General features: G+C 40.9%; 1 protein-coding gene across 4 annotated transcripts in view; it reads left to right on the top strand.

Moving 5' to 3' along the window:
* The first annotated feature begins 1,010 nt into the window (after positions 1–1,010).
* MYO5A (myosin VA) overlaps positions 1,011–26,489 on the top strand; it is a 194,350-nt gene continuing 168,871 nt past the window's right edge. For all 4 annotated transcript variants that reach the window (XM_058541598.1, XM_058541600.1, XM_058541597.1 and 1 more), the window contains exon 1: positions 1,011–1,311. In XM_058541598.1, coding sequence (XP_058397581.1) covers positions 1,285–1,311 — 27 coding nt within the window. In that variant the 5' untranslated portion in view covers positions 1,011–1,284. The remainder of the gene's footprint in view (positions 1,312–26,489) is intronic.

Below are 26,489 nucleotides of genomic sequence, written 5' to 3'. Positions count from 1 at the left end.
AAAATATGGAGATTAGTCAACCAGGAGTGCGAGTGTGGGTGGGAGGAGGAAGAAAGTGAAGACAGCATAGGGTTGCAGGTGGAAAGACCACATTCTTGTGCTTGATGTGCAAGGGTAACAGTGAGTAGACTGAATGCTGCTTCTGAGATTCCTTTGACCTTTTGATTCAGAGCTAAATTGCAGGTATAGACGTTCCACGAAAGCCCTCTGGTGGCATCTGGATCAGTTCCAGGTGGCACCTGAAATCACCGATAGTCGATAATCACCAGGGGGAACAGGACAAGGAAGAGGGCTGGGGCAGAGGGTAGTGGCATCTCCACAAATCCACAGGCCTAGGAAGGAGGTAGGCTCCTGGGCTGCCCCCTGGGGGCATCTTGTTTCAAGGCTCACCTAAGTTTCTGTAGCTTAAAACAGGCCCCTACGCTCTGGCATCACCAAACGACCCTGCTGCAGATGCCGAAGTGTTCGGTGTGACCTTGGTGATCCTGTATCTCAGACTTCCGGTCCTCACTCACTTCCAGACCTCTGCTGCTAGCAAGGCTCTTCTAGAATTCTAGGTTATTCTATGGCCTTCCAAGAAGCCTCCCCCTCGCCCCAACTCTTTTCCCTAGAAATGCTTGGAAGGACAGGAGAAGCAGCCTGGAGACTCCCACTCGTTTACCTGGACACCCTCAGTCACACCAGCTATCGCAACCCTTCTCAGGGGCTGGGCTATTCTGCACGGTCCGGGCTATTCTGCAGGGTCCAGGGCTCGCCTGGGGTAGGGAGCGTCCGGGGTGACACGAGCTCCCTGGGCGGGGGTGCCGCCGGCGGGGGTCCTGGGGCGGGCTTCTGGGCCTCGAAAGCGCGGGAGGAGGCAGCGGCGGCGGCGCTGGCTGGCAGGCTGCTGATGCTCGGTACCCGCAGCCGATGGGAGGCAGCGTGAGCCCGAGAGAGCCCGGAGCAGCCGCGGTGGCAGCGCTCGAGTGCAGCCTCCTCCCGCTCCCACAATGCACAGGGCGGCGGCGGCGGCGGCGGCAGCATCACCGGCCGCCGAGGTGGCGGCGGCAGCGGCGACCCCAAGTACCCCGGGCACGCGGAGCACTCGCGGCGGCTCGCGGCGAGCCCGGGAGTGATGGCGAGGCCCCCGCGGGCCGCCCGCGCCTGAGGCGCCCCGCCCCGCCCCGCCCCGCCCGGCCCGGCCCGGCCCGGCCCTGCCCTGCTCCGTGCCGGCGGCAGCCCGGGCGCTTCCTAGTCGGCGCGGGCGGCCGCCCAGGCGAGGTGCGGCCTCCGCGCGGGCCCGCCATGGCCGCGTCCGAGCTCTACACAAAGGTGAGGCGGCCCGCGTGGGGAGGGGGCGCGCGGCCCGGCGCCGCCGGCTGTCGGGCTGGGGAGGGGCGGGGGCGAGGGCCCGGCCAGCACCACCCCCTTTCCGAGCATTTCAAAATCCCCGGCCCGGCCCCCCTGTCGCCCGCAGCGGCGCCTTCCTCTTTCGGGCGTTGGTGATGATGAAGAATGCGGCGGAGGGAGGCCTGCCTCGGGGGTCTCTGGCCCCTGCCACGCTTCTTGGGCTGGGAGCAGAGCGTGTTTCGGGGTGGAAAGGGGGCCCGTGTGGATATAGTAGGGCGGGCCTGGGTCAGGATTGCCCAGCCCTCGGGTTTGCTTTAGGAAAAATGCCGGCTGGTGGGAGATGCTCGATCTGGTAGATCAGATGGTCCCTCCCTTGGGGACGCGCGCTTAAAATAACGTCTGGTGGTATGCGGTGCGACTTCCACCGCCAGCCCACCTTTCTGTGAGATTATTTGGAATCCCGCAAACGGTCGCCAGTCGGTTTTCACCTTTCGCCGCCCGGTTTCAGATGGGTGAAATCTGAAATCACCTGGGGCGGTGAGCCCCTGGGGAAGATGCAGCGGGATAAGTGAGAGCTGATTCACCGGCTGGGCCGGGAGAGTCGGTACTCATCTGTCGCTGGGAGTTTGCAACCTGCGTGTAATCCCTTAGAGCTTTGTTAGGCTCCATGTCTTCACCATCCGCTGGGGCGAGCCTTTTTCTTCTGGGTTTAGTTGAAGAGAAGTGGCAGCCTTTTCTTTCTTATACTGACACCAGTTTTCTGTGTGTCTTGTAATCTCTGAATGGCGTATTTTGGAGAACTGTTCCTTTGAAGATTGTTCTGAAAATTTGTCCTGGGCAGTGTGTGGTGCCGTTTGTGAATGTGTGTGGTCATGGCATCTTGCACTATAACTCCTGTTTAGGTAGATGTTTTGCCAGTTATTAGTTACCTCTAATTCCAGTTAACAGAATTGCTTTAACTTTTCAAGTTTGTATTTGCACTAGAATCTCCAATGCAAGTCCTAGAATCATTGATTCCAAATGTGACCCAGTAAGCCCAGGGCCCAGGTTGCAGCATATTATAGAAAAAAGAGCTCTGGACCAGGCATAAAGGAGACCTGGATTCTAGCTCCAGCCTTTTCACTTACTGTGTGACCTTGGGCAAGTCATTTAACCTCTCTGTGCTTCAGTTTCCTCATCTGTAAATGGAGTTAATTATACCTGCTCTGCATCTTTTACAAGGCTGTTGTGAGGATCAAACTTAATAATAGATGGGAAAGCTTTTTGTAACCTGTGCATTTCTCTTCACATATGAGGTATATGATTAATTTCTTCAACCATGAAGTGAGTTTGCGTGAAGCATTCTCTGGGACCTCTTTCTTTCCAGCCCCAGATTTAAAGACTGCGTAACTGGAACTTCTCTCTAAACCTGGTAGTTTCTTTAGACATTGTAGATCTCTAATGTATGAATGAATACAATTGGAAAGTGATCTGAAGTTACTTTATTAACAAACATTTATCTAGTGCTATGTGCCAGATATTGTTCTAAGTGCTTTACAAATATTAACTCATTTAATCCTCATAATACACGTATAAGGTAGGTACTAAGACATGTGAGTCATTTTCACATGAAGAGACATGGATCTGTAAACATATAGCCCCCCACTCTTCGCTGTGGTGAGGAGTCCATCCTTGAGCTGCCTAACTGTAGGCCACTTAACTAGAGACTGCTTGGATAATAAATTGCACTTGGATTTTGGATCAGCTTTCTTCCCCCAAGATAATTTGCGAGAAAAAAATAAAAAAGATACTGTGATTTTTAAATTGTAAAATTTTGGGCTTCAGTCATAGCTTCATCATAATCTGTTTTAAAATTCACCTTCTAGGGCCCGGCCCGGTGGCATAGCGGTTAAGTGTGCACGCCCGCTGCGTCAGCCCAGGGTTCGGATCCCAGGCACCAGCCGACGCATAGCTTGTCAAGCCATGCTGTGGCGGCATCCCATATAAAGTGGAGGAGGATAGGCACGGATGTTAGCTCAGGGCTGATCTTCCTCACACACACAAAAATTCACCTTCTAGTCATTGTAAAGACATCAAGAGTGAAGTTGAGCTTAAGCTGCCTTCTCCTAAATACACTTCTGCCTAAGAATAATCTGGTGACTTGGCTATTTGTTGGCTAATTCTTTTGCTGAATGGGTCTTGGTTTATAGTGGTAAGCGAAAATATTAATTGAGCACCTCCTGGGTGCCAGGTACTTTGCTTAATGTTGAGAGGTTCTAACAGTGATCAAGACACAGTCCTTTTCCTCAAAGGGCTTACAGTGTGCTGCTTATATTCTTGACTCCCTTGGAATCTCCAAGGGCATAAAGAACCTGCTGTTACCTCAGCAGCAGGCGGACAGCTGGTATGGTATTTATTAGTAGAAGTTAGGGAACGGGTTGGGACATGGGGAAGGTTGGAATGATTCTAGAGGTAAAAGCTTTGGTAGTGATTATTAGAGGAAGAGGGAAATCATTAGCAGTAATATCAATGAATAAACACAAGGATATTTCCCTTGCAGAGGATTATAGGGAAGGAAGTTCTGGGGTAGATTACAAGGAAAGATGTATTAGTGACATGCCATAATTATGGTATTCAACATAGTGGTTAAATCTGAAAAGTGCCCTTTACAAAAATGTCATTCAAAGCTTAAAGGCAGATTTTGATGTGTGATGCAGATCAGCTTCTATTATGATGAAAGACAAGAGACCATTCAGTTTATTCTTTTTAGCTAAAATGATAATGCTTTTGTCACAGCAATTTAGCAGGGCTTCCATTTGGTAAATTTTTCCAGCAGCATAAACATTTTAAGGGCAATAGTTGGGTTCCTTGGATATAACATCTCTGGAAACTAACATTTTGGTTAAAACATGTTTGTTGGTTTTAAAATAACAGCTTTATTGAGCTATAATTCACGTACCGTATAATTCACCAATTTAAAGTGTACGATTCAATGGTTTTTAGTATATTCACAGAGTCGTGTGTTGATTTGTTTTTAGATCCACCTGGCTTGTTCCCAAAAGAATTGAAGGTGGCTGTGATATCTCCTTGCTTCTGATTTTGAAAATATTTGCTAGTCTTGACTTGCCGGTGGATATCTGAATCATAACATCACCCATAGATGCTTTCAGCAACTTCAAAGGATTTAGCATTTGTGGAGCAGGGTTTATTAATTAGACCTAAACACAGATCACCAGCAGCAATAAAATGGCATGCTAGTCCTCCTCACATTAGGTTCCCAGACACCACGGATAGCATGATAAATGCTGTAGATTGGCCAAGATTACCTGAAGTGGTTTAATTAGGAGTCCCATAGTGTGTCAGGGTTCTGAGTTTTGTAACAGTACAAAAACGATCTAAAACCCCTGCTCCAAAAGCCACGTAAACTTTCCTAGATGAAACAGCTGTTTAGGCCAGTAGATTGTGTATCTGTAATCTTCCTTTCCTACCATATTCCCTTATACCTACTGAAGCCACATGGCCTAGATTTTTTCTGGGATAGTTCCAGTTTTATGTTCTATGCCATTGTCCCTTTAAACCATCAATCCTGGAAATTCTATTATTTTGGTGTCGAAATTACATTTCTCAGACTGCTTCCAACATCTTAAAGCAGGACAGAAATCTCATCTCTGATCGTATGCCCTGGTTTGGGGTTTGGCAAGTACATTCGCTTTCCTCAAGTCTCCTGACTTGCCCCTTCCATCTGTATTTCCCACTCATGGCCCCAGGCCTGTTAGTGGCACTGCTCTTCTCCTAATCCCTCAGATTGGAAACCTCAACAGCCTTTTCCTTGTCTCTCATATTCTCCTTCTTCTATACCAGTTCTGATTTTATTTGGCATCCAGTTGACAGTTGTCTCAGTGACCTGTACACATTTCTGTCTTCTTATAGTTATTCGTGTGTACGTCTGCCACCCCCACAATACTGTAAGCCCCTTGGGATGCTGATCAGTGTTTCATTCACCTCCTGAAAACCTAGCACAATGTCTTACATATAAGTAGGTGCTCATTAAATATTTGTTGGATGAATAAAAGAATACTTAAACAGGAGAGAGACAGACAGAATATAATGGTTTGGGATGATTAGTCCACTTGTAGGGAGGAAGCAGGGTGTCAAGAAGTGGTTAAACAAGCACATTTGCAGGCCTGTTGAAAAGGATGAGTAATCGAGAGGAGAGCTGGGAGCCAGGGAACCAAGGACAGTGTTGCAGGAAACAAAATGGGATGAGATGAAGGTCTGGTAGACTGAGGTGCAGGCGGACGGTGTGGGAAAGGGGGACAAATCTGAGAGACAGGTCTCCATGATGGATTAGGTATAGGATGGGAAGGAGAGGGAACAGTGTAAGTTGACACCAGTAGCTCTAGCTTTGGGAACTGGAAGTTAATTCTCATTATATCATGAATTTTTGCTGACTCTGTGGAATTTATAATCTACTCAAATACTTTTTTAGACTGCTTGAGCAGAGCAGAATGGTCATGATTTCCTCTTGAAATTTGTTATTATTATTTTTTTTTTTTTGGTGAGGAAGATTGGCCATGAGCTAACATCCATTGCCAATCTTTCTCTTTTTGGTGAGGAAGATTGGCCCTGGGCTAACATCTGTGCTCATTTTCCTCTATTTTGTATATGGGATGCTGCCACAGCATGGCTTGATTAGCGGTGCGTAGGTCTGTGCTTGGGATTTGAACCTCTGAACTGCAGACTGCCAAAGCAGAGCATGCAAACTTAACCACTGTGCCACTGGGCTGGCCCCTGTTACTGTCTTTTGAAGTGTGAAAATTCAGTGTACTGCCCAGTGGCTGAAAGATGACAAAGAGGTTCTAATTTTAATGGAAGTTGCTACTGCCAGATAAACAGTTTAAAGCTTCCTGGTGCTTTTAGCTTTTTAAAATAGGGAAACACTGAAGGAAGGTCTATGAATGGGGTTCCAAGGATTTGTCTACAACCTCCAAAGGGTTGAGGTGGGGAGGGGATTCTAGCTTTTCTGTAGGAGAGTGTGGGAGAGGAGAGATGAACCTCCTTACCTTACAGCTTATCTCAGAAGGTAATTTAGCTTCTCTGGTTTTCATTTTATGATGGATTTTGCTTCATTCGGGAGAATCTGGGGGCAGGTGGTCCACTGGAGGATAGACTTGCATTTGTCTCCACTTTAGGTAATTCCTAATGAAATATAAGTTATTTTTGGAAGTATAAACTCCTGGCTGGGGCTGGCCCCGTGGCTTAGTGGTTAAATGCGCACGCTCCACTGCTGGCGGCCCTGGGTTCGGATCCCGGGCGTGCACCGACGCACCATTTGTGCGGCCGTGCCGAGGCGGCGTCCCACATACAGCAACTAGAAGGATGTGCAACTATGACATACAACTATCTACTGGGGCTTTGGGGAGAAAAGGGGGAGAAAAAAAGGAGGAGGATTGGCAATAGATGTTAGCTCAGGGCAGGTCTTCCTCAGCAAAAAGAGGAGGATTGGCATGGATGTTAGCTCAGGGCTGATCTTCCTCACACAAAAAAAATTAAAAAAAAATAAAAATAACAAAAATAAACTCCTGGCTGATTTATGGAATAAGGTCTGGCCCCAGTTAAAATATTGTGTGGGCAACCCCAGTCGTCCCACTCCACCCCGACTGGCACATCGTCTATCCCATAGTGGTCTTCCCAGACTTTTTCCATTTGTTCATCTGGGGCGTTTGTCCTCTCCTTTCTCTCCAGTGCCTGCCTCTTTGTGTCTCTCCCTAATCAATTTTATTGAAGTATAATTTACATGTAATAGAATTCATTCATTTTAAGTATACAGTTTAATGAGTTTTGACAAATATTTTCTGTCATGTAACCACCACCACAAACAAGATATAGAACATTTCCATCACCCTCAAAAGTTGCCTTGTGCTTAGCTTCTCTTCCCCACTTTATTCAGAGTCTACTGGAGTTGTGCTTGCCCAGCAGGCAGAGAGAAGAGCTGTTTGTTTGTTTTCAAAAATGTATGTTATGGGCCAGCCCTGTGGCTTGGTGGTTAAGTGCGCGCGCTGCGATGCTGGTGGCCCCGGTTCGGATCCCGGTTGCGCATCGAGGCACCACTTCTCTGTCCATCCTGGGGCTGAGTCCCACATACAGCAACTAGAAGGATGTGCAGCTGTGACATACAACTATCTACTGGGGCTTTGGGGGGAAAAAATAAAATAAATAAAATCTTTAAAAAAAAAAAAAAAATGTATGTTATGGTTCCACCTTAGCCCAACCAATAGAGAGGCTTAGTACAGAAGCCTGACTTTGGGTGTCACTCCTGTGGAGTGTCATTGACAGTGGGAGGTGGGAGTAGATGGAAAAGGATTTCAGGTGGTTTATTTAGTCTTTGCTTCAGACACTTACCCTTTTTTCTTTATTAATGGTATCCACCTTTGATGCCTTGTTTCCGTAGGTCCTTAGTGTGCGAACACGCCCTTTGGTTAGTTTTGCTCTTTAACAGTTCTCCTGTCCTGTCTGCCTTGGTTGTAATGTCAGTCTGGGTTTGTGCTGATAACAGATTTTTAAACTTTACAGAAACTTGTCCCTGGCTTCTTCATGCCTCAGACATTCTCCATTTCTCTTTTAGGCTTTACTCAGTTGGAAGTCTCCTCAACCAGCAGCCATTAGCATTAAACATCTCTTTGTACAACTGAGGCTTTTTGCCAATTGTAGAACTTAGGGGTGATGTAATTATGTTTTTAATTTCAAAATAATGGCTCCAAGCTTGATTGAAATCAAGGGAGAAGTGCGTTATCCACTCCTAAGTGTTCATGAACACCATTTATCTACCTCCTTTGGTCTCATGTACTGCTGTGGCCAAAAATGTGAACACATTGCTGGACTGGAAGGAGACCAGACACAAAAAAGACAAGTTTTGTCTATCGTTGGTCACTCATACAAAAATATGCATTGTCCTGGCCAGAAATCCCGTGGTGTGTGGTGGGCGTTTCTACTTCTTGATAAATACGTATGGAAACTAGAGGAATTTCAGATTGAGAGAAATAAATTACCAGGGCACTGAAGAGGCTAGACAGATTAAAAGGGCAGAACTCTTTAGTTTAGAAAGATGAAGGTGAGCTGGGAAAATGGTGAAGTGTTGAACATTAAGAATAGTAGACCTTTATAACATCAAATCTGTTTAGTAGGGATACTTGTTAGATCTTGAAATATGTAAATGTCATTTAAAATGAATTTCTACTTTAAACAGTAAGTTTTATATTTGTGAAACTCATTACCTCAAGTTATGATGTCAACTAAGATGTAGTAGATAAACAGAAGGGGTCTGGATAATTCATGGATCGTAGTTCTGACACACCGACTTACCAGATCTCCCTTTGACAGTGTTAAACAGTCTACCTGCCAGAGCTGTTTTAGTTGGAAGTCACAGAAACCCAACTCAAATCCAAAAAGGACTTTATTTGCTTATATGACCTGAAAGCCCAGGCATGGCTGGATTCAAGGCTCAGACGTGGTGTTGGGGGCTTCTCTGTCTCTGGCTCTCATGTCAGACTATGCTGTCTGACCTTGATTTCATCCTCAGGACAGCTCTTTCAGGGTTGAAAAAGATGATCAGTGACACCTGCAGACCATGTGATCCTCTAGCTCTGGGCCTGGAGGAAGAGAGCTTGGTAGAGGAAGTCTGGCTGCCCTTGCTTGGGGCCATGTGCCCTCTCCTTTCACTCTGCCGTGTGGGCAGTGGGGGAGGAAACCATGAGTAGTCAAGTCATGCTCATCTCAGAGGCCAGGGGGAGGACAAGGCATCATGACTGATAGTCCGACTCAGACCTGGTTGGGTGGCTGAGAGGTCTTCTCCATCAGAAGGAATAGTGCTGGATAGACGAAACTAAACAGTTACCCTCAATCGATGTCCACGATGAGTAAGTCACCAAAAATGACAAAGCGAATGAATTCTACCCCTCCTTTTCTGATGTTTGAGCAGAAGAATGGGAGGGTTTTGCATAACCAGGAGGACATTGGATCTCTTTCTCCTAGAGAATAATTTTGAATTAAAAAAAAAAAAAAAGCCAGGGAGAATCCATCCAAGCAAATGTTACTAAAAGCATATCAGAGATTTAGGATTGAAAAGTATTTTTCATTTAGTCTTAATTAGGGGCTATGTCACCTTTCCTCTGATCTCTTTCTGCTATATTTCCTCAGCATTTTATTTCCCCTTATATTTTTTTACATCTTTGCTTGTGTGCATTATTCTCTTCCCCCATTTTCACCCCTCGATAAGTTGCAAAGTTTCTTATTCCCCACTTTGACCGTCCAAATCATCCCTTATTCAATTCCACTGTTCTATCTTTTTCTGCTCTCTTATCTTCCATCCTGTCATCTACTTCTTGATCCCCCTGCTACTTTATTTCATCTGCCCACTCCTAATGCTCTGTTGTGCTTTGTTATAACCACATGCACACACACACACACCCCTAAAATGGAGTAAAATGAATTCTTTTTTTTTTTTAAGGAGGTTTACAGTTTATTTATTTATTTATTTTTGTGAGGAAGATCAGCCCTGAGCTAACATCCACGCCAATCCTCCTCTTTTTTTTTTTTTTTTGCTGAGGAAGACTGGCTCTGAGCTAACGTCTATTGCCAGTCCTCCACCTTTTTTTCCCCAAAGCCCCAGTAGATAGTTGTATGTCATAGTTGCACATCCTGCTAGTTGCTGTATGTGGGACGCGGCCTCAGCATGACTGGACAAGTGGTGTGTCAGTGCGTGACTGGGATCTGAACCCTGGCCGCCAGTAGTGGAGTGTGCACACTTAACCGCTAAGCCATGGGGCCGGCCCAAAATGAATTCTTATGGTGTGAATTGTTATTTAGTAACTTAGATTGAGGAGGGTACTTCCTTTCCTCAGATCCACATACTTTTGCTTTGTTACCACTCCCTGAATCTGACATCACAATAGGAAGTAATTTTGCATGAGTTTATATGAATCATTTTCTGTGTAGGTGTTTTAAATAATTAAACACTTCTGTGTTAGACTGGTTTTTAGACTAGTTAGACGACACTAGTTAGAACTTAATTTTTCATCTTACCACACTGGAGTACATACAGTAAGATGACCAGCTATTTCTTTAATTATTTATTTATTTTTTTTGAGGAAGATTGGCCCTGAGCTAATATCTGCTGCCACTCTTCCTCCCTTTCCTTTTTTCTCCCCAAAGACCCAGTAGATAGTTGAATGTCATGGTTGTACATCCTTCTAGTTGCTCTATGTGGGACACTGCCTCAGCGTGGCTTGACGAACGGTGAGTAGGTCCACACCCAGGATCCAAACTGGTGAACCCTGGGCCACCGAAGTGGAGAGAGCGAATTTAACCACCACGCCGCTGGCCCGGCCCCTAGCTATTTCTTTAAAGATACAATCTCACTTTAAAACATTTTTGTAGCAGTACTTAAAAAATTTTTATACAGAATTGGTCTCTATATGCTCAAGGTGAGAAAAATCTTACTTCTAGTTTGATAAGCATCATGCTCAGGTTGGGAGCAGAACTGGAGATGTTTTCCATAAAATCAGAAAATGTGTATCTTAATAACAAGGAATTTGGGTCAAAATCTGGATTAAACTTTCATCAATTCAGAATGTATATTTTTTAAATTTTATTTTAGAAATGAAAAGTTAAACCCACTAGAGCTAAAATTGTGTTTTAACCCACTCTTCCTGTTTATACTCATTTTTTTCATCCTAGACCAAGATTTCTCAACCTCTGCTCTTATTGACATAGTAGGCTAGATAATTCTTTTTTTCTGGGGGCTTATCCTGTGTATGGCAGGATGTTGAGCCAAATCCCTAACCTATATCTGCTAGATCCAGTAGCATCCCGTACCCCTAGTTGTCTGCAGACATTGCCAAATGTCCCCTGGGAGCCAGATACCCGCCCCCCCCCCTCCCAACCTTGAGAACCTCTGCCCTAGGCCTTAAAACTTAGACTAGGGTAAGAAAAAGTGGGAAAGAGTTAAAAACAGAAAGAGATTAAGTCTTTTATCTATAGTCATAATGGCAATTTTTATGATTTTTTAAACCTAATGTATATTATGAGAATTTTAATATTATTAACTAACTATTCATTGAGAGTTTTTAATGGCTGCATAATATTCCATCATCTGGATGTATCATCATTTATTTACTGCTGGGCGTTTTCACTATGATAAGAAATATACTATGATGAGCATCTTTGTACATAAATCTTTGCTTGAATCAGTCACTTTGCATCAATTTTAGATTCCAAGTCTCCCTGGCAAGGGTTGGCACTTAGATTTATGCAGGGTAGGGTATTCACATTTATTTCATTTTAAAAATAGTACTTTTTATGTACATTGCTTCAGGGCTAGGATGACCAGATGTCCCACTTCTGTGAGATGCTTTCTGCCACCAGTACCTTTGTTCTGCTTTGAGAATTCCTCTTAGAGTAGAAATATATAAATTTATTTCAAAAACTTACCCTTTTGGAAATCTAAACTATTTCCTTTTTCTGACTATTTTCCTCATTGTGGTTCTTATTCACTGTTTCTCCTTGTTCTTAGGGGAATCTGGGCCACGTAGAATAATTGAATTAGAAAGGATTTTAAAAAGAGAAAAAAAACCATGAAGCTCCTCTCTTGAAAATTACCTGAAAATGTGTTATCATTTCGTTGTAGATGACATGTCCTAATTAGAACAAACTCTCATTTGTCTGGAGTGGTCAGAGGATGAATTTGCTTTCAGTGGGCAGTCAGGAATCAGAGAGCTTCAGCATCCTCTGCCTGCTTCAAAACAGTTAGAATGGAGCAGAATACACACAGCCCCCTAGAATGGACTCTGTAGTGCTCAGAAGGTGTTTTGGGTTTGTGAGGCCTGCAGGTGGTTGCTGTGTATAGCAGCCCTCCTTGAGGACTGGTCGCCACAAATGTGGTTGAAGGTTGGTTGTGTGGAAACTTAGATGTTGAAGGCGTAGGAAACTGAGTTGAAGCCTTAGATTCCTTGGAAGTTTCTTTGCTTTTCTTTCTCCACTAAAACTTTGATTTTTATCTTGTTTAGTTGTCATTTGTTTTCTTCTAAAAACTGTGGCTTGCATAAATGCATGACTCCATGGTAGTATAATTATCAAATAATAATGGTTAATATTTACTGAGGCCTTACTGTGGACCAGAGGCTATTCTGAGGGCTTTGTTACAACTGTTTCCTTCCTTGGCTTCCACCTCTCCCAGTGCTTGAAAGAGAGGCAGTGAAGCATGGACTCTACACTTAAGAGTTTGAATGCCGGTTTCACTATTCACTTTCGCTGTGACTTTGCCCAAGCTACGTAACCTTTCTGTGCCTTAATTTCCTCATTTTTATTTTATGTGTTTATTTTTTGGGTGAGAAATATTGGCCCTGAGCTGGCATCTGTTACCAATTTCCCCTTTTTTCGCTTGAGGAAGATGGTCCCTGAGCTAACATCTGTGCCAGTCTTCCTCTATTTTGTATGTGGGATGCTGCCACAGCATGGCTTGACGAGTGCTGTGCAGGTCTGTGCCTGGGACCCAAACCCGCAAACCCCGGGCCGCCAAAGCGGAGAGCACGAACTTAACCACTATGCCACTGGGCCGGCCCTCCTCATTTTTATAGTGGGGATAGTAATACCTAGCTCATGTGGTTTTAATGATGACTAAATTATTTAATATATAAAAAATGCTTAGAATAACTGATACATAGTATGCACTTATAAATGTTAGCTGTTATGATTGTTGTTATTTGGTTATAGCTATCATTCTCCTTTCTCTCTGGCTGCTTTTTCTTCTTTATAAGCTCAGGTACGTCTTGTTGCTCCTTAGGTGTTGGGGATCCTAGGCTCTGTCCTTGACCTATATTCCTTCCCACTGTGGCCTGATCCACTCCTGAAGAGTCAGGTACCAACACTGTGTTGATGACTTCCAAATCTTTGTTTCCAGCGTACTTGCTCTCCCTACAAACCTAGATCCCTCCCATCAACTGCCTTATAGACATCTTTACAAGCACCTCAAACCTAGCATACTCAAAATTGAACCTGTCACCTCCTCCCTCCCTCTTCATGCTACTCTACCTACTTGACTTCTCTGTGTCTTAGTTACCACATCTATAGGATGGAATAATAGTAATACCTACTTCATAGAGTTGTTACGAGGATTAAATGAGATAGTTCATGCAAAACACTTAGAATAATGCCTGGTACATATTTGAGAAATCTTAGCTGCTATAATGTGTCCTTATTTCTATTCCTTGTCTGGTGAATGGCCATAAACATCCATCCGTTAACCCAAACCAAAAATTTAGAAATTGTCTTGATTTACTCCCGCCCTGCTCCTACCCCTGTACCCCAACTAATCAGTTACCATTTCCTGGTACTATCTTTACTCTGTTTGGGCCCTTATTATTTCTTTACTGGATCCCGAAATGGCTTCCTAAGCAATTTTTGTTCTTAGCTGTTATAATCTGCTTTTGGTTCTGCTACCAGAGTGATCTTTATATAATGCACGTATCTGATCATGCCACTCTCTGGCTTGAAATTCCACAGTGATTCCCTATAGGATTTTGTCTTGAGAATAAATTTGTTAGTGTAATGCTTCTCAAACTTTAGTGTCCATCAGAATCAGCTAGGATCTTGTTAAAATGGAGATTCTGATGTAGGTCTGTGATGGGGCTCCAAGACTCTGCATTTCTAACAACCCTAGGGGTGATGTCAGTGCTGCTGGATTGAGGACTACACGTTGAGTAGTGAGGCTGTAAACTCAGGGCTCTTCCTGACCTACCTTCACCCTGGGCCGACCTTGTCTTTCATTTTTCCCTCCTGGCATTCGGGTCTTCACGTAAGTCAGAAGCTCTCCAGGTTGCCTTCTTCCTGCTTTGCAGCATTCCCGTTGCCTGGCTTTCTCCACTCTTTGTTCATGAATTCCTTCTTCCAGACCCCAGTCTGTCTGAGATGCTCCTTCTGTGTGTTCATATAGAAACCTCTGTTTACCTCTGTGCTGACAATTACAACACTGCATTGCAGTTGTCTATTTCCTCAGTGTTTCTCAGAACCCCTTAGGGACAGGGGTAATATTCTCATTTGTTTTGTTTTGTTTTAATAACTTTGCGACATAATTCACATACTATACAATTCATCCATTTAAAGTGTGTAATTCAATGGTTCTCATCTGTTTTTTGACCCAGCGTCTAGACCAGGGTTTGGTATATAATAATTAACAAGTTCATGATTGAATGAATGAATGAATTAAATGACATTAAAGTACAATTGGAAAGTTTTCTCCAAATCTTCCTCTTCATATCCGTATTTTTTTGGGTTTAACATTTCAGCATTCACATCATCTTATTTATTCGTCAATAACTCTTCATGAGCTTCCTCCTTCCATCTCGCTTTTTGGCACCAGGGATGAGAATCACTTGATTCTTCTCTTGGTCAGTTTTTTTTTTTTTTCTTTAAAGATTTTATTTATTTATTTTTTTCCCCCCAAAGCCCCAGTAGATAGTTGTATGTCATAGCTGCACATCCTTCTAGTTGCTGTATGTGGGACGCGACCTCAGCATGACCGGAGAAGCGGTGTGCACCCGGGATCCGAACCCAGGCCGCCAGCAGCGGAGCACACGCACTCAACCGCTAAGCCACAGGGCCGCCCCACTCTCTTGGTCAGTTTTAATGCATCATTATAGACCAGGTTCCTCAGTTCTCCTGTGCTTCCAGTTCACTTTTGCAACCCATGCTGTAATGAGCAGAACTGACCCCAAACCCAAATCTGAACATGCTGCTCTCCGCTCAAAACTCCTGTCTGGTCCCCAACCCCCTGCCCTAACTATCTACTATAGAAGTAACTCATTCCTTAGCCTGACATTCAAGACCCTTTTCTAACCCTATTCTCTTGGCTTGATCTTTCACAACATTGGGGTTTCTCAGACTTAACTATATGTGGCAGTCATCTGGAATGCTTTTTAAAATGTAAATTCCTGGGTCTTACCTCCAGAGACTCTAAGCCAGTAGGTTTGGGAGCCCCAGGAATCTGCATTTTAACCAACACCGTAATGGATTCTGATGCAGGTGGTCTGTGGAGCACCACGCTGAGACATTGAACCAAGCTGGCTGCCCGAGCCTGTGTTCCAGCTCTGCTTGCCTTTGGACTTTGTTCACCATACTTTCCCCTTGCCAGATCCCCACCTAGTAAATGCTCAGTAAAAGTTAGTTGAATTGAACTATTTGTTGAGTGGTGGTGGTAAGTCTCTTTAAAATTGTAAGATGATATTACTGTAGACATATTGTCAGCTACCTCTTTTTTTTCTGGCTATCCTTAATGTTTCACTTTTAATAGAGTATGTGAGAAGACCTGGCACATGGTAGTGACCCAGTAAATCTTTTTGCTATTTTTAAAGGCAACTGGAAAAACTGCCTCCCTTATATTAAAACTTAATTGAGAGTCATCCATGGCGAAAGATGTTCCATTACCTTTACTAGTACTAGGTGTGCAATAGTATAAGAAATGACTTGCAAAATTACTTTGGGAGCTATTTTCCTTTAAAAAAAAGCTTTAAAAAAACCTATAAAAATAATAAATTTTCAGTGCAGACTTTGGAAAATTCAGAAATGCACAAGAAAAAATTGCATGTAATCCTACTATCCTCAAATACCCTTAATATTTGATGGAAGTCTAGTCTTTTTTTTCCTGTATATATTTTCTTTAGCAAAATGGTTTATTTTGGGCATACTATTTTGTAGCAAGATTATTTTCTCTAAGTAGTATATTGTGAACATTTTCCCATGCCAATACATATTCTTCTACAATATGTTTTTTTAATGGCTTCAGAGTATTATATTGCATGAATTAGTTATATGTTACTCAACCAGTCCCCTATGATAAGTACTTCCAATTTTTTGGCAGTTTACATTTAAACTGAAGAGAACCAAAAGGCTTTGTGTGTTCCTTTAAAAAGAAGTCAGTTGTAGTTGTTAATGAATTTGGCTATAATTACAAAACATCCCATTTTTCTACAGTAACAGTATTGGTACAAAAACTTGGTGATTATCATATCAATGTTAAGAAGATTAATCTAGTTAGAGTTTAGAAGGACTATAAAAACACAGGAATAGCAAAGCACTCAGGAATAAATCCTTAAATATAATTACATATTTGGAATCAGAGTATGTCAGCCACAACAACCCACTAGAAGGAAATTCTCCAGGCTATAGAAGTAGCTAGATCAAGATTATTAATCAGTGGGCCAGGCAAAACAAGCTGTAGGTTAACTCCAACTTGAGAGGACAGTGGATCCCTTCTTCCTCCAGTATTTTGGAAGCCATATGGTAGGATAAATTGTATTGTAATCAACACATTAATATACCTGCCTTTTCTTTTCTTTTCTTTTTGTGAGGAAGATCAGCCCTGAGCTAACATCCATGCTAATCCTCCTGTTTTTGCTGAGGAAGACCGGCTCTGACCTAACATCCATTGCCAATCTTCCTTCTTTTTTTTTTTTTCCCCAAAGCCCCCCAGTAGATAGTTGTACATCATAGTTGCACATCCTTCTAGTTGCTGTATGTGGGACACGGCCTCAGCATGGCCGGAGAAGCAGTGTGTTGGTGCGCGCCCGGGATCTGAACCCGGGCCGCCAGTAGCGGAGCACGCACATTTAACCGCCAAGCCACGGGGCCGGCCCTATACCTGCCTTTTCTTATTAGTCAAGGAGGTTATCCCTGACTAATAAAAGCCATTTGGAATTTGTCAAGCCCCTGCATTTATATTTAATGGGAGGATAGCCTGGTTGTTCAGAAACTGTTGACTTTAGAAATGAAAAGGTTGGCTTAGGCTAAAGGGAGAAGAAATATGGCAGAGGCAGTTATTCAAGAAAAAACACATTTACTAAATCAAGAGAAGTAATGTGGGAAATAATCTCTGTGACATAAGATTGAGATCTTGAAAGCTCTGAAAAGGAGTCTTTTTGTTAGTGTATTTCAAATAGCACCTCCCGCCTGGGTTCACAAATACTGTAATTAAATGTTTCTTAACAAGTTTCCAACTGAAATATGTCTGGGAAACTGGCTAGGGGTCCGTAGGGACCTGGTTCTTCAGAACACGTCCAATTCCCTTGGGGGAGAGCTGGCATCTCCTTGGGTCTAAGTTTCTGAGTCTGTGTCAAGAGCAGTGCCCTAGTCTCAGAAAAGTTAGAATAATCTGTAGACCATGCGAAGTTGCCTCCTTGGTGACCGCCCACTGGAGTTATCAAGGTCCATTTTGTCTTTTGGAGCTGAGGCCTCCACTGCGGTGTGTTTAACAAGGGTCTGGACAAAATGTGTAGAGTGTAACTTAACTGGTTAGAGAAGGATTGGGATGTCTCACCTGAGTTCATGAAAAATCTAAGTGATGGGAACATTTTAAAAGAAAGTGCCAATTTAACAAATCTGTAAGACTCAGTTGTAATCTGTGCCATTCTGTACCTTAAACCTAGATTCTTAAAATAATTTTGTTCTTAAGGTTGAACACCTGTATTCTTATTTGGCTTGCTTATCTGTGGGTTATTTTTCAGGATTTTCTAAGGTAAATATCATAGACTATGGTGAAATTTAATAAATCTGAATGAGTGGAGGCCAAATTAATTATTTTAAAATATATATCATGAAAAAGATGGAGTAGTGCTACTATACATGATTCCAGCTTGAAATTGCCTCTCTTGGGCGGTAGTTAAGCTTTTATAAGTCTGAAATTGCATAGATTGAGTTTTTTCAGAATGTGGTCAATATATAGACAAATCGAGTCTCAGCCAGAGCACTGGAACTGCTTCTGTGTGTGCTTTTCACTTTAGTCAACTGAATTCCATTAAGTGGCCAGTTGTCCTTTGGTTTTCGTTCTTCGCTGCCGTGGCACAGTGACATCAGATGCAGCTGGAGCTTAAAGAAGAAGGACCATGTTAATTCATTCCAGTGAAACAAAAACTGCCTCAAATAATTAATGGAATAAATAACCGTCTCATTAAAAGACCTTAGAGCTTTTTTTCTCCCAAGGACTAGAGAAGGAGAATGGCACAGATTGTTCACTTGAGACCACTTTAAGCTATTGATCCATCTTGCAGTCCTTATCTGATGGTTCTGGTTTCAACATGAGTCATTCAGGCCATGTAGTGATTTTCTCTTGAGGCTCTCTGTTTGCCTTCAGTGACAGTTTTCAAGAGAGCAGTCCATGAACTTTGGCTTTGTCAGAATCTAAAAATGGCCTCCATTTTATTGTTTTATTTATAGCTGTCATATTTTAGTTTAAATACAGTTGACCTAGCAAGCAGACATTTGTGTGTACAAGTAGGGTGGCAAATACCAGGTCAGGTTGCTTGCTGGGTTATTGGTGGGAAGAGGCTATGGATGTTCCCATCACTGTTTTCTTCAGCCAGTGCTACTATCAGCTGGTCTTGCTACTATGAGGTTCATTTTTTTTTTGTCTTCCAAATAGTTAAGGAGACAAGGATTATTGGACAGAGATAACCAGAATTAGGGAAAACCAGGTCCAGAGATAAGTAGGAAGATCTTTTCTCATATGTGATTATCTTGGTTTTCCAACCCAACATTCTTGTAATCAGTAGAAGCTTCCATCTTGTGACCTAACCTTTGAAGACACTGCCTTTGAGCAAACTGGAAAGTTTAATCTACTTCTAATTTTAATAGGTAGATGAAAAGAGAATAAGAGGAAATTAACATATAACACATGGTTTGTGGTTTTTTGACAGATAAAAAGGTTTAGATTTCATTATATTTTTGAAAATATGCTCAGGATACTATGTGTGTTCAGGAGCTAAATTTCTGGGTGCATAATAATAAAGATGTAAAGGAAAAAGTAGAAAATAAATAAAGGGAAACATAAAAAGCTGAGGAAAGGGCAGTTTGAGACTGGGAGATTTGGGTATGATTACCCAAAACATGTATTCCCAAACATGTATGTGTGCGGCTAACAGGGTTGTGTCCTGGGAAGGGAAACAGCCTGATAACCCAGGGAACCAATGACTTTCTACAAATAATATTGGCCGTTGTGCTGTGGAGATACCAAACACAGAGGAGATGAACGGAGGAGGGGTTAGAACAAACACGACTAGAGTAGATGGATAGTTATGTTTCTACTTTTGTTGTTTATACATTGTCTTTAGGTTGTGATATCTTTTTTTTGGGTTGTTTTGTCAGGTTAGTTGTAATTTTTATCCAAACTCTCTAAAACTAGCTACAAAATCTATTTAGATTACCTGACTCTAGGTTTTTGAAAGATATGATTGAAACAGTTTAGGATTTGTGTGAACCAGATATACTATGAAAAGAAAGCAGAGAAAAGACCACGTACAATATATAAACAAGTGTTAAACTTTATGAATCTGAATGATTAAATAACAAATACATAAAATGAATGGGTAATACTGAGAACAAATAAAGTAACAAACAGTAATGTGATATGATTAAAAGCATCATCTCCATGGTTAGGTTGAGCTTCTTGCTGTGTGACTATAGGCAAAACAGTGAATATACTCACCTCACAGGGCAGCTGAGAGGTTACATATATATATGTAAATGTAGGTATACACACATATAAAGTACACACGTGTGTGTGTGTGTGTGTGTGTGTATATAAAGCACTTAGCTCAGTACTTAGCACATCATAATGGAGTCCATTAATGTTAACTCTTAGCTAGTGTTATTGGCTTATCTATTTTAAATGATTTGTAAAAATTTATTTCCTTAAAAAAAAATCACAGCCCTAGATGGATCTCTCCTTATCATACTCTGAAAGCTTCTGGGAGGTTTCAGGATGTGAGTTATGTATGCTAATGCGATGTTCCCTTCACTCTAGATAGGGTTTGGCTAGAGATACTCTTTCAGTTGTAATCTGTCTGCAGCTCAGCATTGTCAGCACATCTGACAGAGCTGTAGCCTTCATCCCAGGCCCATTGTAATGTCTCCTTCATCAGCATTCTCAACCTTTCTTCTGCCAGAAAAAGGAACTTATTCTAAACCAGGGCTCTTAAAGGTCCTGCACCCAGTTATAATTAACTAGCATAATTAGCACTTTATGCTTAATATATATAGACATGTAGACATGTGTCATAAACTATTGGTTGAATCTCAAAAGCCAGTCCCAACCCCTTTTCTCTTGCCAGTATATATTTATACTTATAAATAAATGTATATTTATATATAGGTTTAGAAATATATTTATTTAGAAATGTATTTAGAAATATATTTGAATATATTTAGAAATATATTTGCCAGTATATTTATATAGAAATACAAATATTCCTTTTTTCTAACTTTCATTGCAGTTAGAGCTAGCTGTATGATTCAGTTTTGGCTAATGTGATATAACCAGAAATCTTCTAGAGGGCCTCTACAAGAAGAAAAATTGCTTTTCTGATAAAAGGAACAGAAGCAAGAGAGCAGTTTGGATGCATATCCCTTTTTCTTCCCTCCGTAAATGTGGAATATAATATATGGCGTTGTGGCAGCAAAGTTGCAATCACGAGGCAACAGCAGGCCCAAGAGTGAAAAGTTAAGGTTAAGAGAGAGAGTCTGGCTTCTTACTGATATTATTGAACTGTCAGAAAAACCCTGAGATAACCTTCTGTAGTCTTCTTGTTTCATATTATTAAAGTCTTAAGAGTCGAAGTTACTTAGTCAGACTTTTCTGTTCTTTGTAGCTGAAAGCATTCCTATGTTTAACAGGATGTAGCAGCTTTAATGTGAATAAAGTTAATATAAATTTGGGAGATTTGTCCAGTTTGTATAGTGTTATTTATACACAAAATAACTACAGGTAACATGGGAATATGACAGAATTGAAGAGGTGAAAGATGAATTCTAGTGACTTTTGACATTGAGGAAACATGGGCAGTACTATCAAATAAATAATCCAGTCCTAGTCATAACGTCTAGATTCTCTGGCTACCTTGTGAGTTCTTTCCCACATTTCCTATGGCTTTTTAAAGTCTTGCTTTCCTCAAGCTTAGAAACCTGAACATGACAGAGGCAGGAACTGAAGTGTCAATAATAAGGGAAAAGCTGGGTGTGAGTGGGTGGAAGACGTCAATTAAAAGATGAGTGTGTAGGGACCACACCAGTGTTCTAGCCAGGGTTGTTCCTAGGATATCCTGAAGCTCCCTGTTCTTGAATTTCAAAGGGGAGGAAGAAAACAAGATATTAGAAAGACAAAGAAGGAAGAGAAGCAGCAGCAGCAGTCATTGAAAGCCTAGAAAAATTCTTTGCAAACATTTTTAAAAGCCCCTTCACCTTTGAAGTTCATTTCCACTTGTCTTTCAACTCTTATGTGAAGTTTATGGTGAAGTCACGCCAACCATACACTTAACCCAATCCTGTTAAATTTTAGATTATCTAATGGTGTTAAGATGTTTGTAAGTTTGTCCATTTGGTGAGAAAATTTAAAGTAGAGAAGGGAATACAGATGAGAAAATATAGAGAACTCTTGCAAAAAACTAGTTAGAAAATTAAGAAAATTTGACTATATCATGAGATTAACATGATAGTAACATTTTCCAGTGAGGGATTGTTCTTAATTAAGTTTTATCATTTGCTGAGACTCCTAAGGCAGTGCTGCTTTTGCATCTTTTTAAAGTTAATTGTAAAGGAAAACACTAATTCTTTGTGTAAATGAAGAAATAAACCAAAATATTGTTTACCAATGGCATAATGAGAGAGTTATACTTTAAATGGAGGCTGACACATGCAAACTCCTATACATGTTTGTCTGTCTTTTACATTGACCAACAAGCTTGATAGCCTCTCTGTTCTCTCACTATTTTTGGAAATGGCTAGCCTTATTGATCACACATTTCTGTAGATGCAGCGTGGTAAGAGGATATATTATTTCCCGTACAGAGTGAGAAAGAGTTTGTAAAAGCACTATAGGTAAATATGGGAGAGTGCGGCTGCAGCACTGTTAGATTTAGATCTTACGTATGTGGGGGAAGAGGGAGACTCTCCCTCTGCCCTTTCCCTTAAGGTTCTTGTGGCTGGCCAAATAATTAACAAGACAGGTTAGCAGGAGAAAATAATACCAAGTTTAATAACATGTATATATGGGAGAAACTCAGAAATGAGCAACTCGTCCCTCTGTCTAAGCTGCTTGCTTAAGTATTGCAGCTAAAGGCGAGGAGCGTGTTGGGGGCGGGTGGCGGCCTGGGACTTCAGAGGGCAGAAAGACAATTCTTTTCAGGGTCATCTATAGATAATGTGGTCAGGGAGAGACAGAGTTTTTGATAAAAGAGGCTTGGTGCCTTTCCTATTGTAACCTCTATCCTACATTATCTTTACAGCCATCATGATAGAAGATCTGTTCCAGGAAGGAGCCACCATGTCAAATTCTTTAGGTAGTTAGTGGGGGAGGTCAAATGTCCCTCAGAGAAAACAATCAAGGTAAAGAGATATATTTCAGGGTGGCCAAATCTTGATCTCCCACACGTACAAGTGAGAGAGAGTCATGCACAGGCTCCACTTCCATTTCCTCCTCACTCTGTTGTTCAGTGTTAGACTCTGAGTGCTTTTGATCTTATTAGAATCCACTCTGTCTGGTGTTTTCTGAATATTTTTAAATTCAATTTTAGTTTATATATACATACTTCTTGACTGCTATTTAAGATAAGATAATTAACAGTATTTCATATTGATATGGATAGATGTCCAGGATATATTGTTAAGTGAAAAAAGCAAAATGGGTTATATGTGTCCGTATGTGTGTGTGTGAGTGTGTGTATGCCTATGTTCTGGAAGAATTTATACTAGACTGTTTAGATTATTTGAAAAGTTATTTCTAGAGGTGTGATTATGGGAGACCTTCACTTTCTAATTTGTTCATATCTATAATATTTGAAATTTTATAGTCAGCATGCGTTTCTTTTATAATCAGAAAAAACAGTTTCTTTTTTTTAAGTAGCATAAACAAAGATGTTTCAAAGAAACATTTTTTGAGTTAAGAAAAGTCTCCTGTGTGTGTGTAATATATAAAATATATTAAGATAATTTATAGTATATCTAGAAGATTGTTTGATGCTTTCAGAACTGAGATGTCTCACACCTGATCCTTTTTTAGTGTTGGAATTAGCATCTTGGATTAGGCATGAACTAAAAACAATTTTTAGAGGAGGGGAGAGAAAGAGGAAGGCTATCTATACAGTGTGATTTGGAGGGTACTGAGAGAGGCTACAAATAAAAGAAAATCCGTAAAGAACTCCCACAACTCAACAACAAACAACTTGATTCAAAAATAGGCAAACAATTTGAATAGATATTTCTCCAAATAAAATATCTAAATGGCCAATAAGCACATGAAAAGATGTTCAACATCATTAATCATTGGGGAAATACAAATCAAAACTACAATGACACACCACCTTACACCCATTAAGATGCCTACTGTCAAGAAACCAGAAAATAACAAATGTGAAGAAATTGGAACCCTTATGTGCTGTTGGTGAGAATGTAAAATAGTGTGGTTGCTATGGAAAACTGTATTATGGTTCCTCAAAAAATTAAACAATTACTATACAATCCAGCAATTCCACTTCTGGATATATACCCCAAAGAATTAAAAAAAAAATTTTTTTTCCCCCCAAAGCCCCAGTAGATAGTTGTATGTCATAGATGCACATCCTTCTAGTTGCTGTACGTGGGAAGCAGCCTCAGCATGGCCGGAGAAGTGGTGCGTCGGTGCATACCCGGGATCCGAACCCGGGCCGCCAGCAGCGGAGCGTGCGCACTTAACCACTAAGCCACGGGGCTGGCCCCTACACCAAAGAATTGAAAGCAAGATCTGAAAGAGATTTTTGTTCACCCACGTTCATAGCAGAATTATTCATTATAATCAAAAGGTGGAAGCAACCCAAGTGTTCATTGACAGATGAGTAGTGTGTGTATACAATGGAATATTATTCAGCCTTAAAAAGGAAGGAAATTCTAACACAGTCTACAACATGGATGAACCTTGAGGGCGTTATGCTAAGTGAAATAAGTCAATCACAGAATGATAAGTACTATATGATTCCACTTATATGAAGTACCTAGAGTAGTGAAATTCATAGAGACAGTAAGTAGAATGGTGGTTGCCAGCAGTTGAGGGGAGAGAGGGATGGAGAATTATTGTTTAATGGGTACAGAGTTTCAGTTTTGAAAGATGAAAAAGTTTTGTGGATGGATGGTGGTGATGGTAGCAGAACAATGGGAATGTACTTAATACTACTGAACTGTACATTTTTAAATGGCAGAGATGGTAAATTTTATGTTATGTGTACTTTATCACAATTAAAAATAATAAAAAAAGAAAACCCATTAATGCCTCAGAATCTTCCCTTCTAAAACTATTCCTATCTCTTTGCAGGTTCTTATTTTTAGAGCATAGATGTCTTTAATGTCTCCTAGTGAACAAGTGTCAGTCCTTTCTTCAGTGAGAATGCGATGGGTAGCTGGAGGACACGTCTGGAGCTGGGGGTAGAGGAAAAGCTGCTTCAGTTGTGAAGAGGGCAAAGAGAGGAGGAGAGACTTTGGGCCACTACAAACAATTTCAGTTAACATCACAATTTTGCCTTACCCTGGCGCAGCACCACAAAGCCTAGGATCCAGTACTATCTCCAGCGTTTTTAAGAATCTTAGATATGTTTTACCTTTGATATACTTTATAGAATTTCAGACTACATTCCTGGGCCAGCAAGATATTGGTAGATATTCATTAAATCGTTACCCACGCTTTGCCATTAGGAGTTACTAGAGGTGATTATTTACATAGTAATCTTGGTATGGGGCTGGTATTTGTAAACACCAAATGAAAGACAACCCATAAGGGAAAAAATTGACAAGAATATAAACAATTTAAACTTCTGCACAACAGCAACAAAGCAAAATGCTCGAAATGACATTAATAGGCAAACTGATAGAACAGGAAAATATTTTCAATTCTTTGATTAAGGGCTCAATATCCTTAATATAAAAAAGTAATAAAATCTTTAAGAGAGACTTAGCACTGTAGTAGAAAAGTAGACAACATTAATAGGCACTTCACAAAAGAAGAATCTTAAATAGCTCATAAACGTTGAGAAGGTGTTCCATTTCATTAGTAACCTAAGAAATGCAAACTAAAATGATGAAATTTTTTTTTACCAATCAAATTGATAAATATTTTAAAAAATTATACTTGTTATTTAGGGACATGAACACTAGTCAATTAACTTTTGACTGTATTGATTTTTCCTTAATGTACAATTATTTTCTAGTTGATTATTTTTGTGTTTGTGTTTATTTTCTTCTACTTTCTTTGAGTTTAATTTGCTATTCTTTTTCTAGCTTCTTGGGGTGGATTCTTAGACACTGATTTTCAGTCTTCTTCTTTTGTAATACATGATTTAAGGACATAAATTTCCCTGAAAGCACCACTGTGGCTATATTCTTCTGGTTTTTATGTTGAATTTTTATTAGTTCAAAATATGTTTTTATTTCTCTTGAGAATTCCTCTTTGACTCATGGGTGTTTAGAAATATATTGCTTCATTTCCAAAAATTTGGCAGTTTTCTAATTATCTCTCTGATATTGATTTGTAGCATAATTCTGGTATGGACAGTGAACATACTCTGTTATCTGTGTATGTTCTTTGAAATTTTTTGAGGCTTGCCATCTCAACCCCTCATTCCACCTGCCACAAGCTGCTTTTAAGATTTTTCTCTTTGTTTATGGTTTTCAGCAGTTTTACTATGATGTATCTACATGTGGTTTTCTTTTCATTTATTCTGTTATGGATCCTTAGAGCTTCTTACTATGGCTTAATGTTTTTCATCAGTTTTGGAAAACATTTGGCCAGTATCTCTTCAAATATTAGTTCTGCCCTATTCTCTCTGTCCTTCTGAGACTCAATTACATATAAGTTAGACTGTTTCACTTTATTCCGTATGTCTCTGATCCTCTTTTCTCTACGACTTTATTTTTTCTGTTTTTGGTTCATATGGTTATTTTCTACTGACCTATCTTTCACTTCACAAATCCTCTCTTCTTCTGTATCTAACCCATCTACTGAAGTCTTAATTTTAGTTGTTGTATTTTTCAGTTCTAAAGGTTCTACTTACTTTTTTTTTAAATATTCAAGTTCTCTGGTAAAATTATCAACTGTTTGCATATTTTTGAATATATTAATC

This window comes from Diceros bicornis, chromosome 5, assembly GCF_020826845.1.
Source record: "Diceros bicornis minor isolate mBicDic1 chromosome 5, mDicBic1.mat.cur, whole genome shotgun sequence".
NCBI classification, from domain to species: Eukaryota; Metazoa; Chordata; class Mammalia; order Perissodactyla; family Rhinocerotidae; genus Diceros; species Diceros bicornis.
This window is presented reverse-complemented; position numbering and strand designations above follow the sequence as displayed.